At 46.7% G+C, this 18,467-nt stretch overlaps 2 protein-coding genes across 8 annotated transcripts in view; one reads left to right on the top strand and one right to left on the bottom strand.

Moving 5' to 3' along the window:
- The window catches only part of LOC119404388 (protein fantom), a 60,841-nt gene extending 58,655 nt beyond the window's left edge, over positions 1-2,186 (top strand). For 6 of the 7 annotated variants that reach the window (XM_037670908.2, XM_037670916.2, XM_037670924.2 and 3 more), the window contains 3 exons: positions 630-720; positions 1,409-1,451; positions 1,542-2,186. In XM_037670908.2, the coding sequence (XP_037526836.1) occupies positions 630-720; positions 1,409-1,451; positions 1,542-1,657 (250 nt within the window). In that variant the 3' untranslated portion in view covers positions 1,658-2,186. The remainder of the gene's footprint in view (positions 1-629; positions 721-1,408; positions 1,452-1,541) is intronic. The other variant, XM_037670940.2, reaches the window with a different exon arrangement.
- A 3,349-nt stretch (positions 2,187-5,535) lies between these two features.
- Positions 5,536-7,236, bottom strand: LOC119404374 (signal peptidase complex subunit 2). The gene is made up of 2 exons (XM_037670904.1): positions 7,210-7,236; positions 5,536-6,314 (listed from the first exon to the last, which is right to left on the bottom strand). The coding sequence occupies exons 1-2, from the start codon at positions 7,219-7,221 to the stop codon at positions 5,646-5,648; spliced, it is 681 nt and encodes a 226-aa protein (XP_037526832.1). The 5' UTR covers positions 7,222-7,236; the 3' UTR covers positions 5,536-5,645.
- Positions 7,237-18,467: the final 11,231 nt, after the last annotated feature.

Genomic DNA, 18,467 nt, shown 5'->3' with positions numbered 1-18,467 from the left:
CTGCAGCTGTTGACTTACAACCACGAGGTAAATAAATCCTCATATTTGGTGATTTATTAAAAGTGATCTCTGCAGAAAAAAAATATGTGCTGATTGAATTGCTACTTGTCTGCCTGGCAGCAGCTCTTTGCATAAGTGGAGTGATTGCTCACATGGGTACAATCAAAGGTCAACCTGCAGAGGCAAAGATGCTTGTTAATGTTTTCCAGTAGCAGAGAGTTTGTTTGCTTGTTAACACTCCTGCCAGCTGCAGTGTAGAGGTCCTCGCACAGCATTGAACTTTCCTTCCACTGGCACCAAGTACAGATTGTATGACTGGCTACTGCCTCAAAAAGCCCACTGGCAATTTCTTAGTTGGAGCATTGTAGCTCAATTTGTAGTTTCCTTTTTTGTTTAGCAAGCATAGTAGCCCATCAGCACTTGCCCGATTTGGTCAGGAGCTCACTGATTAATCATAACTAAAGGATCAATTGATTAAGTAAATTGATCAATGAATTGCCCAGCCCTAATATGAGCTGCTGCAAGTGTGCTGTAGAATAGCATTAAACAATGCATATAAGCTTTATTTTTTAGATTTCTCAATACTTTGTGTAATCAGTGTTTGACATGTGTTGTTAAATTTTTTTCAGCATAAAATTCACAGTGGTGAGTGAACCCTTAGGCAAAAACAAAAATGCTGAGTGCCAAGATGTTGGCTTTGCTATAATTGACTTGAAACAGGCAAGTAAAATTCAATTCTACAAGGCTGCAAAATTACAAATTCACTAGAGCAGCTTGCTTGCTGCGAGTAGATGCCTGCAGCATTCTCCCTATCAAAAATGTTTTCGGTTGCACAGGATTAGGCCGCTTGCAGCACGTGCAGCAGTCGCAATTTTAGTCTGATCATTCAGCAAGCATGCTGCTCTTTATTTGCTTGCAAATATGGTGTGCTATCCTTTTCAAGCAAATGTTCTAGCAGTGGTTTGCATCTTTATTTTTATTAACGCGTTGGACACATGATGATGCAAAATTTTCAATGAAAGATAACAAAGGGCTAAATGTGGGAGACTACAAAAGAAAAATTACAAGGGCCTGTGAACTATCAGCAGTACCTTATAGGTTGCAATATAAGTTGTATAGGCATCTCGTGTTGAAGGATGGTGTCCTCATTGGCAAACGTGTGAAGACTCTCAGTTTATGCAGAGGTATGTGATTTAGGCAAGCATAATTGTGAATGACAATGAAGAAAGCATGAAAGCACTTCGAGGTTCCTCCCTCTTTCTCTATAGTGATGTGCAAAAAAAATATGCAAGTAGCTAGGAATTGAAGGGAGGAGTTGCATGTCATCGTGGCAACGTGATTGTTGCATGGCTTAAATTACAGAGGCCTTATTTCCAGTTCACAAATAAACGTCAACATTTTCTCACAGATTTTAAAATATGGCAAGGACATTATAGAAGAAGATGTTGATGGTAAGTTGTAGTTTGGCACCTTTTGAAATATTTGTAGGTTACTGTCTGCAAACGAATTGACTGGGAGCACATACTTTTTTTTATTTTCAGTTCTGGACGCAAGAAGCAACATGGTCATTGGAAAACTGAATGTTTCAATTGAAATACTCGCAGCACTGAAGCGCATCCTGGCCGAGAGCAAGCATACTTCTCGTGTGTCTTCATAGCTTTAGCCACTGATGAAAAGATTATTGCTACTTACCACTGCAATTTATATGAAGGAAGAGATCATTATTTCTTGTATCTTCATGTCTCTCAACCAAAGCTCAGAGGTAGAGCAAGTTCAGCAAGCTTGATTTGAAATAAGCATGAAACATTAGCAATATTAATAAAGCCAACACATGCCAACATATGGTGAAGCAGTGAGAGAACAAGATGAAGATGCTGGAAATGTGCAATTCATCGTATCCATGCATTTTTACCACATCATGTGTAACTGAAGCCTTGCGCCATGTGGCATGTCTCATTTACTGCCTTAGACTCATGTTTGAATGTGTGAAACCGTGAAATTTTGGTAGAGTTGATGTCAAGCATTCTTGACAGCACCAAATTTTTGCAGTGTGCTCGAAAAAAGCATGTGCACATTTTGTAAAATGCGGATGTGCTTTACATGAATGTACAAATGTACTAGTGTGCGTTAAGAATATGCTATTAAAACCCACAATTAGTTGTGTATAACCTGTGTGTGGTGGTTGTCTTTTTATTTTTTATCCAGACTCAAACCTTCAATGTATGTGACATAAGACGATTGTAAGGTTCCCAGAACACTTGACGAAATGTTTTATGTCACAGAGTTAGGTTCATTACTTACAGGGTTGCTAGTGGCAGTTTCTGTTGAAACTTGGTACTAGCCTTTTTCCTATTTAATCAAACAGCACAGCTTGTTGCTCAGTGGCGGTAGACATATATCTAATTTGACAAATATCGAACAAAGTCCCTGCTGATAGAAGGTCATGACGCTTACGTACATCATTTCCAGAAAGCTTCAAAAGATGAACTGAGAGTTCACTGTGGGGAGGCATGTCTGGTTTAATTAAAGGGACACTAAAGAGAAACAATGAATTGGTTTAGATTGATAAAGTGTGCTCGGACACAAGTTTATTTCACCACCATAGGTTTATTATTAGAGGAGAAAACCAAGTTCAAAGTTTCATTTTTAAATTTCGTGCCAAACTTTGTAATTCGTGACGTAAAAGGTCTCAAAAAGCATTTAACGTATTTTGGCGCCACTGGCTCGACGAAATTTCCACAAACTCGTTATGTCAAGTCTCTGGCCCCCTCAGAGGACAATGTACTTCGATTTAACCGATTAGGAACTATGTAGGCCCAAGCAGGCGCCGTCAAAAATATGTGACGTCACGGCAAATGGTGCGGGAATTCCAAGGTGGCGTCGCCACCTGTATTTTCCTTTTGCGCGTTTTCTCGCTTATTAAAAGGGTACTGACACCTTTTTTTCGAAGGCGATTTTACTCTGACATACAAATCTCCTGTATGCAGAGACTGCTCTGAGCAAGTGTGAAGCTCAGAAAATGCTGATAGGATATTTTAATTTGATATTAAAGTCAATTTTTCCATGGAGCACCTACTGACATCGACACTAGCTTGACGTCAGGCTACAGTACAAATTCTGGTGACTTCACGCAGCAGTCTGGCTAGTTGTGATGACGTTAGGTACCAAAACTTCCAAAATGGTCGCTTGTGCGTCATCAAAACTTCAAAAATGGCTGCTTTTATGTCACCAACGAAGCCACGGTGCGGAGCGGCTGTGGAAACGTCACTATATATTGTGCGAGCACGTGACGAGAAGCTCATACAGTGTTGTGACGTCAGGGTACAGTAGGAACCGAAACTAGCTTTTAAAAACATACTGTAATTACTTTTTCAGGACGCACTCACGCGTAGCACTACCTTTCCTAGGCTCTTGAGGGCTTGACCTTTCGTTTGATGCAAAAAAACGACAACTGAAAATATTCGTGTCAGTACCCCTTTAAGCGTCTTCTCGCAGCAAGTGTGGTGTTTTTGGTATCGTGGAAGACTACTTTACCAATGCGAGAAAAATCGTTTTGCTCTTTAGTGTCCCTTTAAAAAGCTTAAGCAACCAGACACGCACAGTTCCGACATGCGGTTACCACAGCCCAAAACACTTCCGTTGCAGTCTAGCGCCACCCCCTCTTCACTCCCCCTCATATGACAAGGTTATAGCAAAATTTATATCGCCTGCCAACACGTGGTAGAAAATGACATGCTAGATGAGGACTGGGAATGTCAACCAGTCCTTATCTACAAATCCATTTTCCACGAGATGCAATACCAACAAGGTTGTCACAACCTTTTGCAGGCCTACCAGACTGTAAGCGTTCATCCAGCAAAACTTATTGTTGGGGTTTTACGTCCCAAAACCACAATGCGATTATAAAAGACACCGCGTCGCAGTGGAGGGCTTCGGAAATTTTGACCACCTGGGGTTCCTTAACGCGCACCTAAATCTAAGCACACGGGCCTCTAGCATTTTGCCCCCATTGAAATGCAGCCGCTGCGGCCGGAATTTGGTCCAGCAACATACAGTTCAACAGTCGAGCATCACAGCCACTAGACTGCCACAGTGGGTAAGCAAAACTTGCAAGCACAGAATGTAATCCAATAGACAAGAATACAGCATTATCAGCATCTGTGTTGCTCTAGTGTTTGTCACACAAAAATGTGCACCTCTAAAGGTTCCACAAGGTGTAAATGCTAGGCAAATTATAGCCTAGTGATATTGACTGAACACGATATGCTGTAGTGCAATAGATGACACCCCCCAAGAAAGTAGAGTTGCGTGTAATCTTTCTCGCAAGTCGCAGTAATTGTACCGCAGTACATTACATTTGTCAAGTAAACTTCACTAGCAGGGGATAAAAAACATTTGGGAATCTAGTTTGTAAACTTGTTCTTTTCCGAGTCGTTTAGGAGCATGTTCAAAGGGCTTTATAAACATTTCCTGTGCCATTTTGATTGCTCAAAAATACCGCTGCATTACCCTGCCATGCCCACGCAGAGAAGCTGCACAGCTCAAACTTTATAAACATCTTGACACAATGTGACACAACGCAGCTCAGTTATGCTACTAAGACCGAGCCTGGCTCCATTCTAATGGAGTGCTAATATGCAAATCTGCAGAGGTTCGGAAATACATTAAGATATCCCAGCTTGTGTAATTCAGCCTAGAGTCCTCTCTACTGCAGCCCTTATAGCCCATGTTGCTTTCCAGCAATATGGCACTATCAATCAACAGTTTGACATGCATGCAATCCGGTCTTCAATGTCATGCAACTGTAGTGGGCTGCTACCGATCGGTTAACAGTAATCACCTGCAACATTAGGCATGAGGTACCCGCAGATTGCTTGCGATGACGTCGCCACCATGCTAGAGCAGCATTAGAGCATTGTTTCTCCAATATGGTGCCCATGACGTCTTGCGCAAGCTATCTATATGACAAACCACGCCAACTGTTCAGGTGCATACTGCAACAGTCAAATGCACCTGTCCTACTGAAAAATGAAAACTGCACAGATGTTGCAACAATAACACACTCAGAGTACTGATGATTGAACAGTTTCCATAAGTTTTTCATAAAAGACAATGCGCGCGCTTTTCCCTACAATTTGCAAGCTTTCTTGCACTATTATTGTCTTTACCTCAGTCACAGGACTTCAGCACAGGTGCTGAAAAAAAAAAAACAGCTTGCACAAAAGCTTTCAACAGGAGTGCCAGTACAAAGACTATTAAAAGGTCACCCTCTACAAAAGTCATCAGGCTGAAAGTACAAAATAAGGTTTGGTCATGTGCAAGGATACTTAGCTTTTAGTACGCAATTTATATCTAGCCAAAACCAATTACAAGCACACTTAGCGTGCCTCTTCTAGAAGTATTGGCAACTGTCGGCGTTTAACCGAGGCAGAGACCACTCGTCGCTCGCCATGAGAGCGACAACTTGTATGGTCAAAAAACGGCAAAGGATATGTGGACGTACGTTGGGCGTTGATACACTCTTGACACCGTCACTTAACATGTTACGACGATTATTTTATTACCTTAGAAAAAAAATATCCCGGACCCCGCTTCACCCAAACACCACAAGGAACAGTAACAGTGCCTTATATATGAACAACAGTTCACTTTTCCTTCTTCTCGCTCAGCAGGCTGTTGTGAAGCTTGCACACCTCAGGATCGAAGAGGTCGCCGACCAGGGTGCCGTTTTCGTCGAACCAGCTGGCGATTGACTTCTCAAGTTTGGCCTCGCGCGTCTTTTTCGTTTTTCCGTCCTTGTAATGAATCTGCAGATGATAAATGTGGTCGAAGCGCTTCAGCGACGAACTCACCGTCCAGACACTGTCGGGGTCGAAGCCGGTTTTGTCTTTTTGCAGCGCCACGAGGAAGATGCCTTTCTCGAGGAAGGTAGTGTACAGCGTCAGGACGCCCATTAGGAAAAAGTAGGAGAGCACGCAGGCAATGAGGACCGTTCTCGACTCGGGAAACGGGTACAGAAAGTCCCACAACAGCGCGAACATCGCAGCTCCAACGGCGATGCTACAGATGGCCAGTCGGCCGTCGGTCAGCCGGTGGTTTTCCACGTAGCCATACTTTTCGGTCAGTACTTTCTTCACTGCGTCGTCTAGGGCATTTCGCACAGCAGACCCGTCCCACTTGTCAATTCTGACCGGCTTTTCAGCCTCTTTCTCAGCACTCGACGTGTCACCGGTGTCTTGCGCACGCTTCGACGCCATGGTAGTCAGTCCGGAATGATGACGCTTCTGACGCGTAGTCGGCCGCGAGAGCGATGCCTGCCGGGAAAAGCTTTGTCAATGTTCGTAGCAGAACTATGTTGGTTCGCGCTAAGGGTGATGTTTTAGAATATATTGATATACATAAAATACACTGTACCACTAAAACATAGTTTTCAGCAAAATTTAAAACCAGGAAAGGCTCCTTTTGTTGACAAAGTAATTCGTCAGCCAGTAGCGAAATGGTAACAACCAGTAACAACCATATGCGACGTAGCACAAGCTGCACAGAGATCTTGGAAATTATTCTTTCCTCCTCGCTATAAATAGTCATTTAACGAAAACTGTTTTTCCTTAAAGAAATTAAACATGTGTTGCCCTTAATTAACTTAGCTTGTGCATTGTTGCAGCGGCTCCTTCTGGGCGAGTTATGGTGCAGCTCCTGTGGCTTCTGGGCGAGTTATGGTGTTGTGCAGCAATACCCATAACTCGCCTACGAAAGGTTTCATAGCGTACGGAAGTTTCATTGCTAGCTGCAGCTTCAACAGTGGAAAACTTTTTGGAGTGAGTGGTCACATAAAAGGGGAAAATACGAGTGGCATGCAGTAAACATATTTGGCGGGTGTAGCTCGAAATGTCATCCAGGGCGACACTACCATCTCATCACCTTTGCATATGTTGGCAAATGCCTCAACGTAGCCTACCATGGAACGAAATTCATTCCTCCAATGCGTCACTCAGATGCATGGTCGCCCTGACCTCACGACTAGCTTTAATTACCAAGCTTTGTTTGTTTGCTTGCTTTTATGCCATAAAGTGACGACGTTAGTGCTGACGTTGGGAATTTTGATGCCCGTCAGGATTGAAGCCTTCGACCTAGATCCAGGCACGGGCCGATGGAAATGACAGATACGGAAATAAACGCGTACATATGATTTACAGGTTGAAAGCGTACCTTCGACACCATGGTTCCTGTAGGGTGTGGTGTGGACACACCTTAGGTGCGCTCCGCAGGTCTTGACGTAGCGTGTGCCTGGAGGCGTCGGCCTGGATCGGCTCAGTGCTGGTGACGTGTGCATGCAGAGTTGGCCATCAGAGCGGACATCATTTGCAAGTAAGTATTATATATTGACATACTGAGACATAAAGTCAGCTACAAAATAACGTATGTTTCTCTCTCTCTTTTTAAATGTAGATCATATTACCAGCTTTTATGTGCTTTCAATGTGCTCAAACTTTGCCCGATCAGGTCTCACACGATGCTCGTGAATTGGAATATCCTAAGTAGAATGGACACTTTTAACTTGCAGTCCAGCTTGAACGTACCAGGTGGGAGCCTTACTGGTACGTGCGAATTAAACGGGCACGTTTTACGCAAAAGCGTCTGGGTTCACATGAACTATACTTGTGCTGTATAAAAGACGAAGAAGACGATCATAGCTCGCATTGCTGTGGTGCCTTGGAAAGCCTTTTCTGGTCTCCTCCGTGCAAGGACGATGAGAACAGACTGAGGATATTTAGAAAGCACAAGTAGCCGTCTTGTGCATTTCCGGGAGTATCGCGTTGGAGAATATAATTATCGATCATCACGCAAGCGGAAAGGGATATACCAAGGAAAAATTATTTCATTTGCATTAGTGAATTAGGTTCCTAAGAAAGCTTACCTTTCTATGGAACAGTTAAGTGGTGAAGTGGTTGAAAGTGATGCAGGCGAATCGAACGCGCCCTAGAAGTACTACTTCTTACAGATTCATGCTATGACGTTTCTTCCCTCTCTCTCTTTCACGGTGCGTATATTATCACCAAGTCGTCATCTAGTGTCTTGTTTGCGTGTCCGGTTTTGAAAACTCGGCGCCCGGTATGCTCTTGTCAAGAATTCTACGCCATGCTGATGACGCCGCATGGCGTTCGTGATCTGTAAGCACCGGGCGCGCAGCGTAGACACTTTTAACTGAGCGTTTACGATCCACTCCGGTCAGACCTGCTTATGCTAGCGATTTACACACAAACGCGTAGAGCGAACTGTACTGTAGTGCGTGTGACGGGATTTACACACAAACGCATAGAAGAAACTATAGTGCGCATGCGCAGAACGAAGTCGATTGAGCGGAGCGTGAAGGTGCGTCCACATAGGGTGCCTTGATGCGCGTTTTGTTGCGCGTTTTGTCCAGGGTGAGGACATCTGCGGCGTCTACTGCGGCGCGGCTGCCATATTTTAGCCCACGGCTTCTTACCGGCGTCTCACCCCTCTACGGCAGCTGCGCTGAGAGGCACGAGACGCGGGGCAAAAAATGGCGTCGTGGCGGCATCAGCCCCTTCAAAGAATGGCAACACCCTAAGGGGGCGCACACATCGAGGCACACTAGCGTCCACATGGTTTCGTCGTCGTTTTGCAGCCAAATAGTGTTGCCACCTGTCAGGGGCGTAGCCAGAAATTTTTTTCGGGGGGGGGGGGTTCAACCGTACTTTATGTATATTCGTGCGTGCGTTTGTATGTGTGCGTGTATATATACGCAAGCAAAACTGAAAAATTTCGGGGGGGGGGTTCAACCCCCCCACCCCCCCCACCTCTTGGCTACGCCCCTGCCACCTGTCCGGTTTTAGACCGACCCGACCGGTTTTAGACCGACCCGACCGGTTTTTTAGACCGGTATTTTAGGCCGCTATTTTAGTGGGCTGATTGCCGGTCCGCACATAGGACCACCAGCCATCATTGGCCGGTTTTTTGGCCATCGTATCGCGATTATTTATTTTATTTTATTTTATTTTATTTTACAGCATAAGTCCAGCATCTTAAAAAATACTGCATATTTTTCGTCAGTCACCAAAACTCTCAGGCAATCTTCAACGAATTTCTTTCTTGTGCCCATAAAAACGCGAAGTAATTGATTTCTCCAGTCATACCGATCATTTAACTAAAGCGAAAATTGAACATCAGTGGTTACGTACTTGCATCATGAGCGTAAGTTCTGCGCCTTCGAAGCAGAGAAAATTACATCAACGTGTGTTACGAAAGACTGGACATCTCAACCTGAGAACGAGAGCGGGCTCCTGGCCGTGGACGTCATGTATTAATAATAATTGCTGGGACTGTACGTCCCAAATGGACGGCACATGTGTAGACAGCATTTTTATACCAACAGAATAGCTCATTAGCTCTGTCTTTTTTTTTTGTACATGTACATTATGTTGACTTGTGACTAGGCAAACAATGTTACAGTACATGACATTGCGTGTCAAAGACTGTACATGACGGTTTTTTTTTTGTTTCAGCATAAATTGAACCACCTGTATTAATACCCCCCCCCCCCCCCACGCCTTCCTGACCGGTTCGTTTCAAGTGGTAACCGGGGCGGCGCCAGGATTTTTTGGCTGGGGGGAGGGGGGCAGCCACGACAAGTGAGTCCCTTCAAGGGGGACAGAGAGGCGGGGAACTTATGCGTTGCGTTATGATTATGTTTGATCTTGGGAGGGGGGGGGGGGCAACTGCCCCCACGTACTAGGGATGGTAAAATCGATGAACGATTAATCGATTAAAGGTCCACAATTAATTGATTAATCATCATCTCTTTCCGGTTTTCGATTAATCGATTACGGCTCCCCCCACTCCCGCCCCCAACCTCGCCCCTTGTCCGGAGCGCATGACTGCGAGGCGCGTTATCCTGAGGCGCAGATGCCATGTACATCGTCTCTCTGACTGCTTTCACTACAGCGCATATTTCTGCGCTAGCAGACCGAGCCCGGAGCTGGCGGCGGCCTCGCCCTGATCTCCGTCGCGTACGGCGTCCAACTCCAGTACTACCCAATGCTTCAAGCCCAGGCAGGAGGCGGCTCCACCCCATCGAGGCAGAAATTAACTTGCCCGCTTCTCTCCGGCTCACAGTCTACTGCTGCTACTGCCTTATACGTGCCAGCGCATCGTCTTGTTGCTTATTTTGTTGGTGTTCGTTTTTTGCCGCGCTGTTTCATCGTGTTGCCGCATAAACGCATATCTCCTTACATTTGATAAACGAGTAGTTTTTGTCGCCTGTAGCGTCAATCGCAACTTTCTTTGTATTTTATTAAACCCTCAGATTTTACTCATTTCTTGTGTAAGTGTGCCATTGTAATATGCGCTGCTTATTTCCTGAGTGCAGCAACTTTCGTGCTTCAAGTGGAGACGAGGTCGCAGTTGCACGTGCTGTCTGTTATGCGTGTTCGTGTCAAGAGAGCCGAGTCTATATTTTGAAGTGACTAGCTGTCATTAATTGGGCTAACTGCATCGCAGGAAAGCTAGCTGAACAATTATGAAAATGGTATATACCCAATAAGACGAACAGTAGGGCTAGTTGGTATACAGCATAATAAAAGATGGTTGCTAGCGTCCTTGTCCTCTTTACGCTAGCAAACGTGTCTTATTATGTATATACGGATTACCTAATCCTCTCCTCATCATCGTACTTCATCACTCTTTTTTTCCCCGTTGCGTTTTCCCCGGTGCAAAGCAGCAGGCAGGGGCGTACTAGCTCAGGTCACCTTCTCTGCCTTATAATGTATTTTCTCTCTCTCTCTCTCTTTCATTGGTAAAGACTATTTTATTTGCTAAAGAGTAAAACAGAACGGCACTAAGAACCATGCCATTGGTTGAGAGAAAATGTAGCGCAGGAATGCGCACTCGCGAATTGTGAAAAGGGTCTTATAGACCCTTTATGTAATCCGCAACTTTACGCGTCGGCTTACCGAACGTCTAGCATCCAGTGCATTACTATTGAAGAAGTGACCTTGTAGCATTTATTTATTTATTTTATTTATTTATTCAATACTGCGGACTCGTGGTCCATGCAGGGTGGTTATTACAAATACAAATACAAAAGAAGTAGCAATGACACAACAATAATAAAGGGCGAAGAACGTTATTTTGCAGTTGGATCACATGTATCAGTACTGTATGGTCGCATATTTAGGGAGAAATACAGCTCTCAGCTTGAGGCCCCCGTCTTCTGCTGTGACAAGAAAGAAGGACAGTCGCGAAATTTATGTTGTAATGTCTGATACACTAGATAGCGCTCACAGTTCAGGCTGTACGCACGAGTGAAAAGGTGCGAGTGGCGCCGTGTTAAGGCAACGATCAGATGAAACCTGCGGAGTATACTGGCGCTGCTGCTGTTTGTTCTAGCCGGGATGCAGAAACTCATGTCACCCTATTTCCCGTAGTTGCCTGTACCGATGGCCTGTTTGAGGCCAGTATGTTTCTGTGTAATCTCTGCATGGGTGATTTCAAGGAAAAGATCGCGTCACTCCGCAATTATAGTATTATGTAGGGCTTCCACAATATCTAACCGACAAACCGAGAAAAGATGCCGTGCTTACGGGAGCGAGCGTCTTATTTAATTCCTCCTCGTCTCTCTTTTACCTTTCTCGGGATTTCCTCACCTTCCGCCACACTGCATGTTTCAGCTGCGACTTTCCAACCAGATGTGGTCCCCGAACGCGCCTCCGGTTTCCATGAGCTCGAGTAGGCAGGCTTCGAGAAAATACGACCTGCTGCCGAATAGTCCAGGGATGACGGCCACAGATGCTTGAATCCACATCAACCAACGACGACGAGCCCCTTGTGTCCAGTGTGCGAAAGTGGAAATTTTCGCACATTGGACACAAGGGGCCCATCGTCGACACTTTCGAAAGTGGGACTTTTCGATCGTCAGCGCGTCTGATAAAAAGATTTGGGTCCATATCAAACACGAACGATGCCTCTCACACAGCGATATGGGTTTTAAAGCACCCACAAAAATGTCGATTAATCGATTAATCAATTAAAACATTCCACCGAAAGCAATTAATCGATTGCTAAATCGATTAACGATTAATCGATTAAAAATTTTAATCGACCATCCCTACCACGTACCCCCCGCTGGCGCAGCCCCTGAGTGATAAGGTGGCAACCCTACAGCCAAGCTGACCGCGTCTCGGCAAGATGCGCTCGTCAAAAACGCAAGATCTATGGAGTTCTCTGCACTGTCTCGGGACGCTACTTCTGCGCGTGGCTGAGTGTAAGCGACGCTCAGCTAAAAGCGTCTAATAACTTCTGGGAATAAAGGAAGGGAATTTTTTTGAGGACTGGTTTCGTTGTTTGACTTACCGTAATGAAAACCAGCAGATAATGAAGCCATGGAAAGTATAGGGGACGTCAATTGTACTGTTTTATTGCGATAGCAATTATATGGATAGTCTCGGCTGGAAAATGTCCGTCCCCGTCATTCACCGTATATGTATAAGTATGTATATATATAGAAAAGCCACAAAGAAAAGTAATTCAGAAATGCTTTCCGACGCACGGAATCGAACGGGCGACCTCCCGCTTTGCAGCCCGCCGCGTTAGACGTTAGGCCACGACAGCACCGTCTTTCAGCCTGCTAACGGCGAGCTATTTATATACACCATGTAATTCAGCATGCTTTCTTAGTGGCCACATAGGTAGCGCGACGTGCGCGCGTGTGGCGCGCTTTAAAGATCGTCGCTCCGCTCCTGCGAACGCCGTTGCTCTTCGCTCTACAGGGCGTGGTCGCATTCGTGCGCTTATCTCGAGGAAAGAAGGGGCGGCCGGTGGGGTGCTTCGCTTCGCTCGCTGCAGCGGCCGCGTTTGCGAAAGGAGCGCGCTGTTGAAACAGAAATAATTAACAACTGAACAATTAGTTCGCGCTCGTCTTGTGTGTACCTGTTCGTTCGTTTCGTGCGTCCTGCTTTATGTTTGGGCAGTGCGCTTCAAGTGTCGAACTGTGACGCATTTGTTCGCGCTCATCCTGTGTGCGTTCTTTTCGTGCGTCCTTTGGGCTCGAGCGACGCGCTGGCAATTTCGAGCTGCTTTCCGTTCTTCGCGTTACATTACAATTTATTGCTATCGCATTCATTGCTTCGCCGTTGCGGCGAAACTGTGACTTTTTTAAGTGTATTGTAACAATTGTGATATACATGTGAAGAAAGTAAAGTGGACGAAAAGACAACTTGCCGCTGGCAGGGACCGAACCTGCGACCTTCGGATCCGAGCGTTATGCATCCCGCAAGTCATGCTTAGGAAGCGTGATTTTTGAGCGTGAAAGCACGCCACGCTTAGAACAAGCGTGCAAAAAATCGCACCCACTCACGCTTGCTACGCGTGAAAATATTTAGAGTGTAACAGAGAACACGTCCGAATTTTCTGATTTTCCGAATTTACGGGGATCGAATTAACGTGCGTCTAATGTATACACTATACTAGACCCACCATAGTCACAGCTTCGCTGGCTTCCCTCTTCACAGTAGTGAAAGGGCTCTGAATTTTAATCCATCCGCGTAGCCAGTCGTGAACCATCGCTGTCATCGGTGAGTAACAAGCAAATGCTGATCGATCTCTCTCTCGTGGGTGACGTCCGTCTGTTATAAATGCGCATATCGAAAACCTGTAATTGGTTGCTCGCGAAGTCTAGCTTACATCGCAGGGAAGACATTTCAAACGCGCGGGAAAACAAGGCCAAACGGCGTTTTTACGCGCGCCAATCACAGTTCCGAAACAAAACGCAATGCCGATCTCGTTGACGAAACCATTTCTCGTCGGCATTTGCCTCTTCGCTCAAGTAGTCAATACATACGGTTGGAAGCAGTGTTATCTTCGCGGCTCCCTCGTTGCCTGCACAGCGGCACGCAGCAGGGGGAAGGCATTGCAGTGCTGCGATATGCGACCGCTTTCGTTTTTCGCGCAGGGGCGGCGCCAGTGGGGGGTTTGGGGGGGCTCCAGCCCCCCCAAAATTTCCGCCTGCCCCCCCTTTGCCCCCCCAAGAGCAAGCATAGTCAAAATACAATGCATATGTTCCCAGCCTCTCTGCCCCCCCTGAAGGAACCCACTTGTCGTGGGTGCCCCCCCAGTAAAAAAATCCTGGCGCCGCCCCTGTTTTCGCGCCAAGACAAGATCGCGGACGGCGTTTGCAGCGTTGTTGACAGATGGCGCTCTGCATTTTGGATAAAACCTCTGGACAAGATGTAGTACAAGTGGGCCCATGCCGTGAAGACGCAGGTGTGTGAGGAGGAGACGGAGCAGTGGCGGCGTGCCATAGAAAATAAACCCACACTGCTCACATACCGCACTCACAAGGCTGACATTGGCACGGAGCCCCTTTATGATAACAGCGGTGGCAGTGCACTCCTTTTTGAGGCACGTGCAGGAGCGCTGCGTTGAGGAGGAGACCACAGAACACCTCGTCCTCCGCTGCGCTGACTTGTGCCCGGGTCACGTAGAGGGCACCACTTTCCCGCTGGCACTGGGATTCCGAGGAGATACAGATACGGCGAACACAGCGGTGGCCAGAGCCGTCGACGTCACAAAACAGAGATTGGGGAGAGTATTTCGGCCGCGCGTTAAAAAAGTGCGGCCGGTGCAGCCCTCTGGCGGGGGTCTGGCCGTTGCCAGGCGAGCGAGACCGGCGAGACGGAGATGACGGAGACGCGTAGACGCGGTGGCTCCGGCCATCGTATCGATAGTATGCGCTCCCCTTCTGCGGTAGTGTTATGTTATTTCGGCAGAGTGAAAAGCTGGGCTTGGTGTTCCCTGACTACTGTGCGATGGAGTTAGGAGAGGCCAGGATAGACGCACATCATTATCTTTGTTTATTGCTAGCGTGCATGCTTGTTGACATCCGACCGTCAGTTCGTACGTGTTGCATATCGTGCTTTAATTGTGGTGTTAATTCTAATGCGGCCGGACTGCTCGCACTGAGCTTACAAGAGTGCCCCCTACCTCTAGGCCGCACACCTTGATTTAACAGCACTAACATTGTTTCATTTCGTTGTTGCTGCAAGTATAAATTCTGAGTGAACAAAGCAGTACAAAAGCGTGCACTGTCGGCGCAGAGCATTACGACGTTCGGCGACGAGTATGGCGAGTACGAACAAGGTTCTGTCTTCGGGAGAAGAAGCGGCGCGGCGGGAAATATGATGGGAATTCGCTAGAGCATATGGGCCCAACGATGACGGGCCGACCCCGAGTTTCGAGTGAGAGAGGCGTGTCGCCGCAACTGCACGACAAAACTCGTCGGGAAGAGAGACGTCGGCCGCCCAGCAACGAAGGGAATCCGATCCTGACTTGCGAGTGGCCAAAGCAGGAGCTCACGGACCGTTTAGCGGCGTCATATTATCATCGCTGTATCGACAGCTAAAATAGTACTTAGTAAAAAACGCACCCCAAAGCCAAGGAAAAGGCACCAGCTCCGCAGTTTCATCAGTCTTCGCGACGCCAAGTCAGTGAAGCTGTGCTAAATTTTACCCTTGAATGTTGCATTTGTGCGCTGTGACGTGCAGCTCATGCAGTCACTGCTTCATCGCAATGCCCACTGAATACTTTGTAATACCAAAGGAAACATGGCACTGCCGCAGAACCCAACGACGGTCCGGAGTGCCGCCGCGGCCGCGTCTTCGTCGTCTAGGCAACCGCGACCGCCGCGCGCGGAGCAGCTCTGTGTACCACGTGACTTTTTTAACGCGCGGCCGAAATACTCTCCCCAGACCCAGAGATTGGTGGAGATTGGTGGAGTGGTGGCGCAGAACGCGCAGACAATGCCGACGCGCAGACAATGTAGACGTTCAGACTGTCAGTGTAGCCGGTCTGAAAGGAGACACTGGCTGGCTGTTGCAAACGTGACATTTCGTTATGTGTGTGTCTATCACTTTTTTTTCTTTCTTTTTTGGTTAAGGCACTTGACAGCTGCCTACCCGTTACAAAGGGCAGGACCACAATTCATCATCATCATCATCATCATCATAGCTATAAAGCGAGGTTCTATAAAAGAGGAGACGCATCTAGGTATTTGCCGGGGAAAAGCTAGAGAAACGACGGAGTATGTTTTAATTAAATGTAAAAGGGTGCACCCGGGTGCATCTTTGGGAGCAACATGAAGCCCTGTGTTTTAGGGCCAGCATGGGCAAGATGATAATGGCCGCGATAGAGACCAGTAAAAGGTAATTTGAGGATTGGTGGCGGAAAAGTATGAAAGAAGGTCAAAAACAAAATCGCAAGAAAACCGACGTTACTTTTTCGTTGAATGCAGAAATTTGAGCTATGACTTTATAGAGATTTTCTCTTTAGGAATGAACGAATGGATAAACTTTAGAGAGAGAGAGAGAGAATTAAACTTTATTGCCTGACCAGGCGCGCGTTCTCTTCGCCCAGAGGTGAGTGACTTGAAAAAAAGTATTTAATTCAGGTAGGCAAGGCACGAAGCAGAATTAAATATAGAGCGTGTTGGCTCACGGGTCACCATCCCGTTATAAAGAGGACGCTCTAGCATTTATCCATCAATCCTCCACCTATCTGCAGATGCTTGGTATCTCCTCACCCAAAGAACACGCCGCAGAAGTGGTCTCAGCGACTAAGCTGCGATTGACGGCGGGGCGGACCGTAGTGCGACGAGCACAGACATATATTCTGTCTATACCTCCCCTTTACTTTCGTAATGCTTTTTTATCCTGTCATTATCTTTGACCTGAGGTCAAGAGACACCAGTCGTTGCAAAGTGTATGACCAAATTATCGTGATGATGGTGATGGTTGGTTCCAGAGACATTCCATGTTCGACGATTCCTCATCAGTTGTCTCATCAAAATCTTATCAGATTTCTCATCACAGAAGAAACACTTCCTCTGTGACTGCTCGTCATACGAAGATGCCCTCCATACAGCTTTAGGGAAGTGACAGTCCTTTTGCAGAAGGGTTTGTGGGCCCGTGGCCTCGTGCGTCTGCGATGTGCAAAACCGCATAAGTGTTCCTTCGTTCACTGAGATGCACCAGCCTATACGTGCGATCGATCTATAGCGAACTGAAAGCGACGTGTCTCGGCAAGGATACTATGATCTGCGGATGCTGTGATTCATACTTGAAATAAACAGCGCAAAAAACGGACGGCCACGGAAGAGGAAACGCACAGGACAATCGCTGACTTCCAACTGAATTTTTAAATGCGAAGCATTTCTTAGCGAACCTCAGGCACTTTGGCCGTTTCTATCTACGTATCTATCTATCTATCTATCTAGCCGCCTACGTCTGGGCGCTCTCCTGGTCGTCTCCATAACTTATAAGATACAAAAATCGGCATAGCAGGAGATTTGTGTGTGACGAACACGATTCACTGGTGATGACATGAATAACATAAACAACCTGTCGCGTACGTCATGAAACCCTTTCTCTCAGTCACGCGTGGCACATACCCGCGTACCAGAGTTCATGTTAAGCGGGTATGTGCCACAGGTGATACAGAGTCTCAACCAACACAGTAATCGCGAACACACACACATTGACATGCATTGAAAGTGATAATAATTGTTGAGGTTTAATGTCCTAAATCCACGGTATGAGTATGAGAGACGCGGTAGCGATGGGCTCCGGAAATTTTGACCATCTGGTATTCTTTACCGTGTACTGAGATTGCACAGTACACGGGCGTCTGGCATTTTGCCTCCATCGAAATTTGACCGCCGCGGCCGGGATCGAACCCGCGACCTTCGGGTCAGCAGCCGAGCACCGTAACCGCTACACCACCGCGGCAGACGCAATGAAAGTGATGAAGCTGAAGACGGAACACCCCTGGAAGATACTGGATTACTATATACTCGTCCACGTGGTCCGCAACGTGAAACACGTGGATTACGCATAAACCAGGGCCAATGCTTCTTATAATAAATCTGCCGAGAGTATCAGACCTCTCATCATTACCGGGGACTTCAACAATGATTTATAAAGACCCAACAACGCCTCGTCCTTATATTGCATGAAAGACGGCTTGGATGTGGACAGGGCATCAATAGACCTCGCTGCCACGTCCAGGACAGGAGGCATCATAGATCATTTCATCGTAAGTGGCATCCAGGATTTCCACCAGCATCCAGGATTTCCACCAGATTTCCACCAGCTGTATCATGGTATCCACCATGATACGTATACCTCGAACTTGACTACACTTAGACCCCTCGTAACGGCGATCACGAACGGATCCGATCAGCAAGTCGGGTGCAGCTGCTGGTGCTCACTGATCACGGTGATGATGACCTTGTTGAATAACTGTCAAGAATCCCTTCCACACATGCACACGGGTTCGTGAAACGTCCGTGCGTTCTCCGTCATAACAGACAAATGTAAGCACAACAGCTGTAACAACTGTAACTCTGACTGTAACGTACGTGCAGTGCGCCTGCGCGTGCCACTCGGCTGTGTATA

The sequence above is a fragment of the Rhipicephalus sanguineus genome, chromosome 1 (assembly GCF_013339695.2).
Source record: "Rhipicephalus sanguineus isolate Rsan-2018 chromosome 1, BIME_Rsan_1.4, whole genome shotgun sequence".
Lineage (NCBI taxonomy): Eukaryota > Metazoa > Arthropoda > Arachnida > Ixodida > Ixodidae > Rhipicephalus > Rhipicephalus sanguineus.
This window is presented reverse-complemented; position numbering and strand designations above follow the sequence as displayed.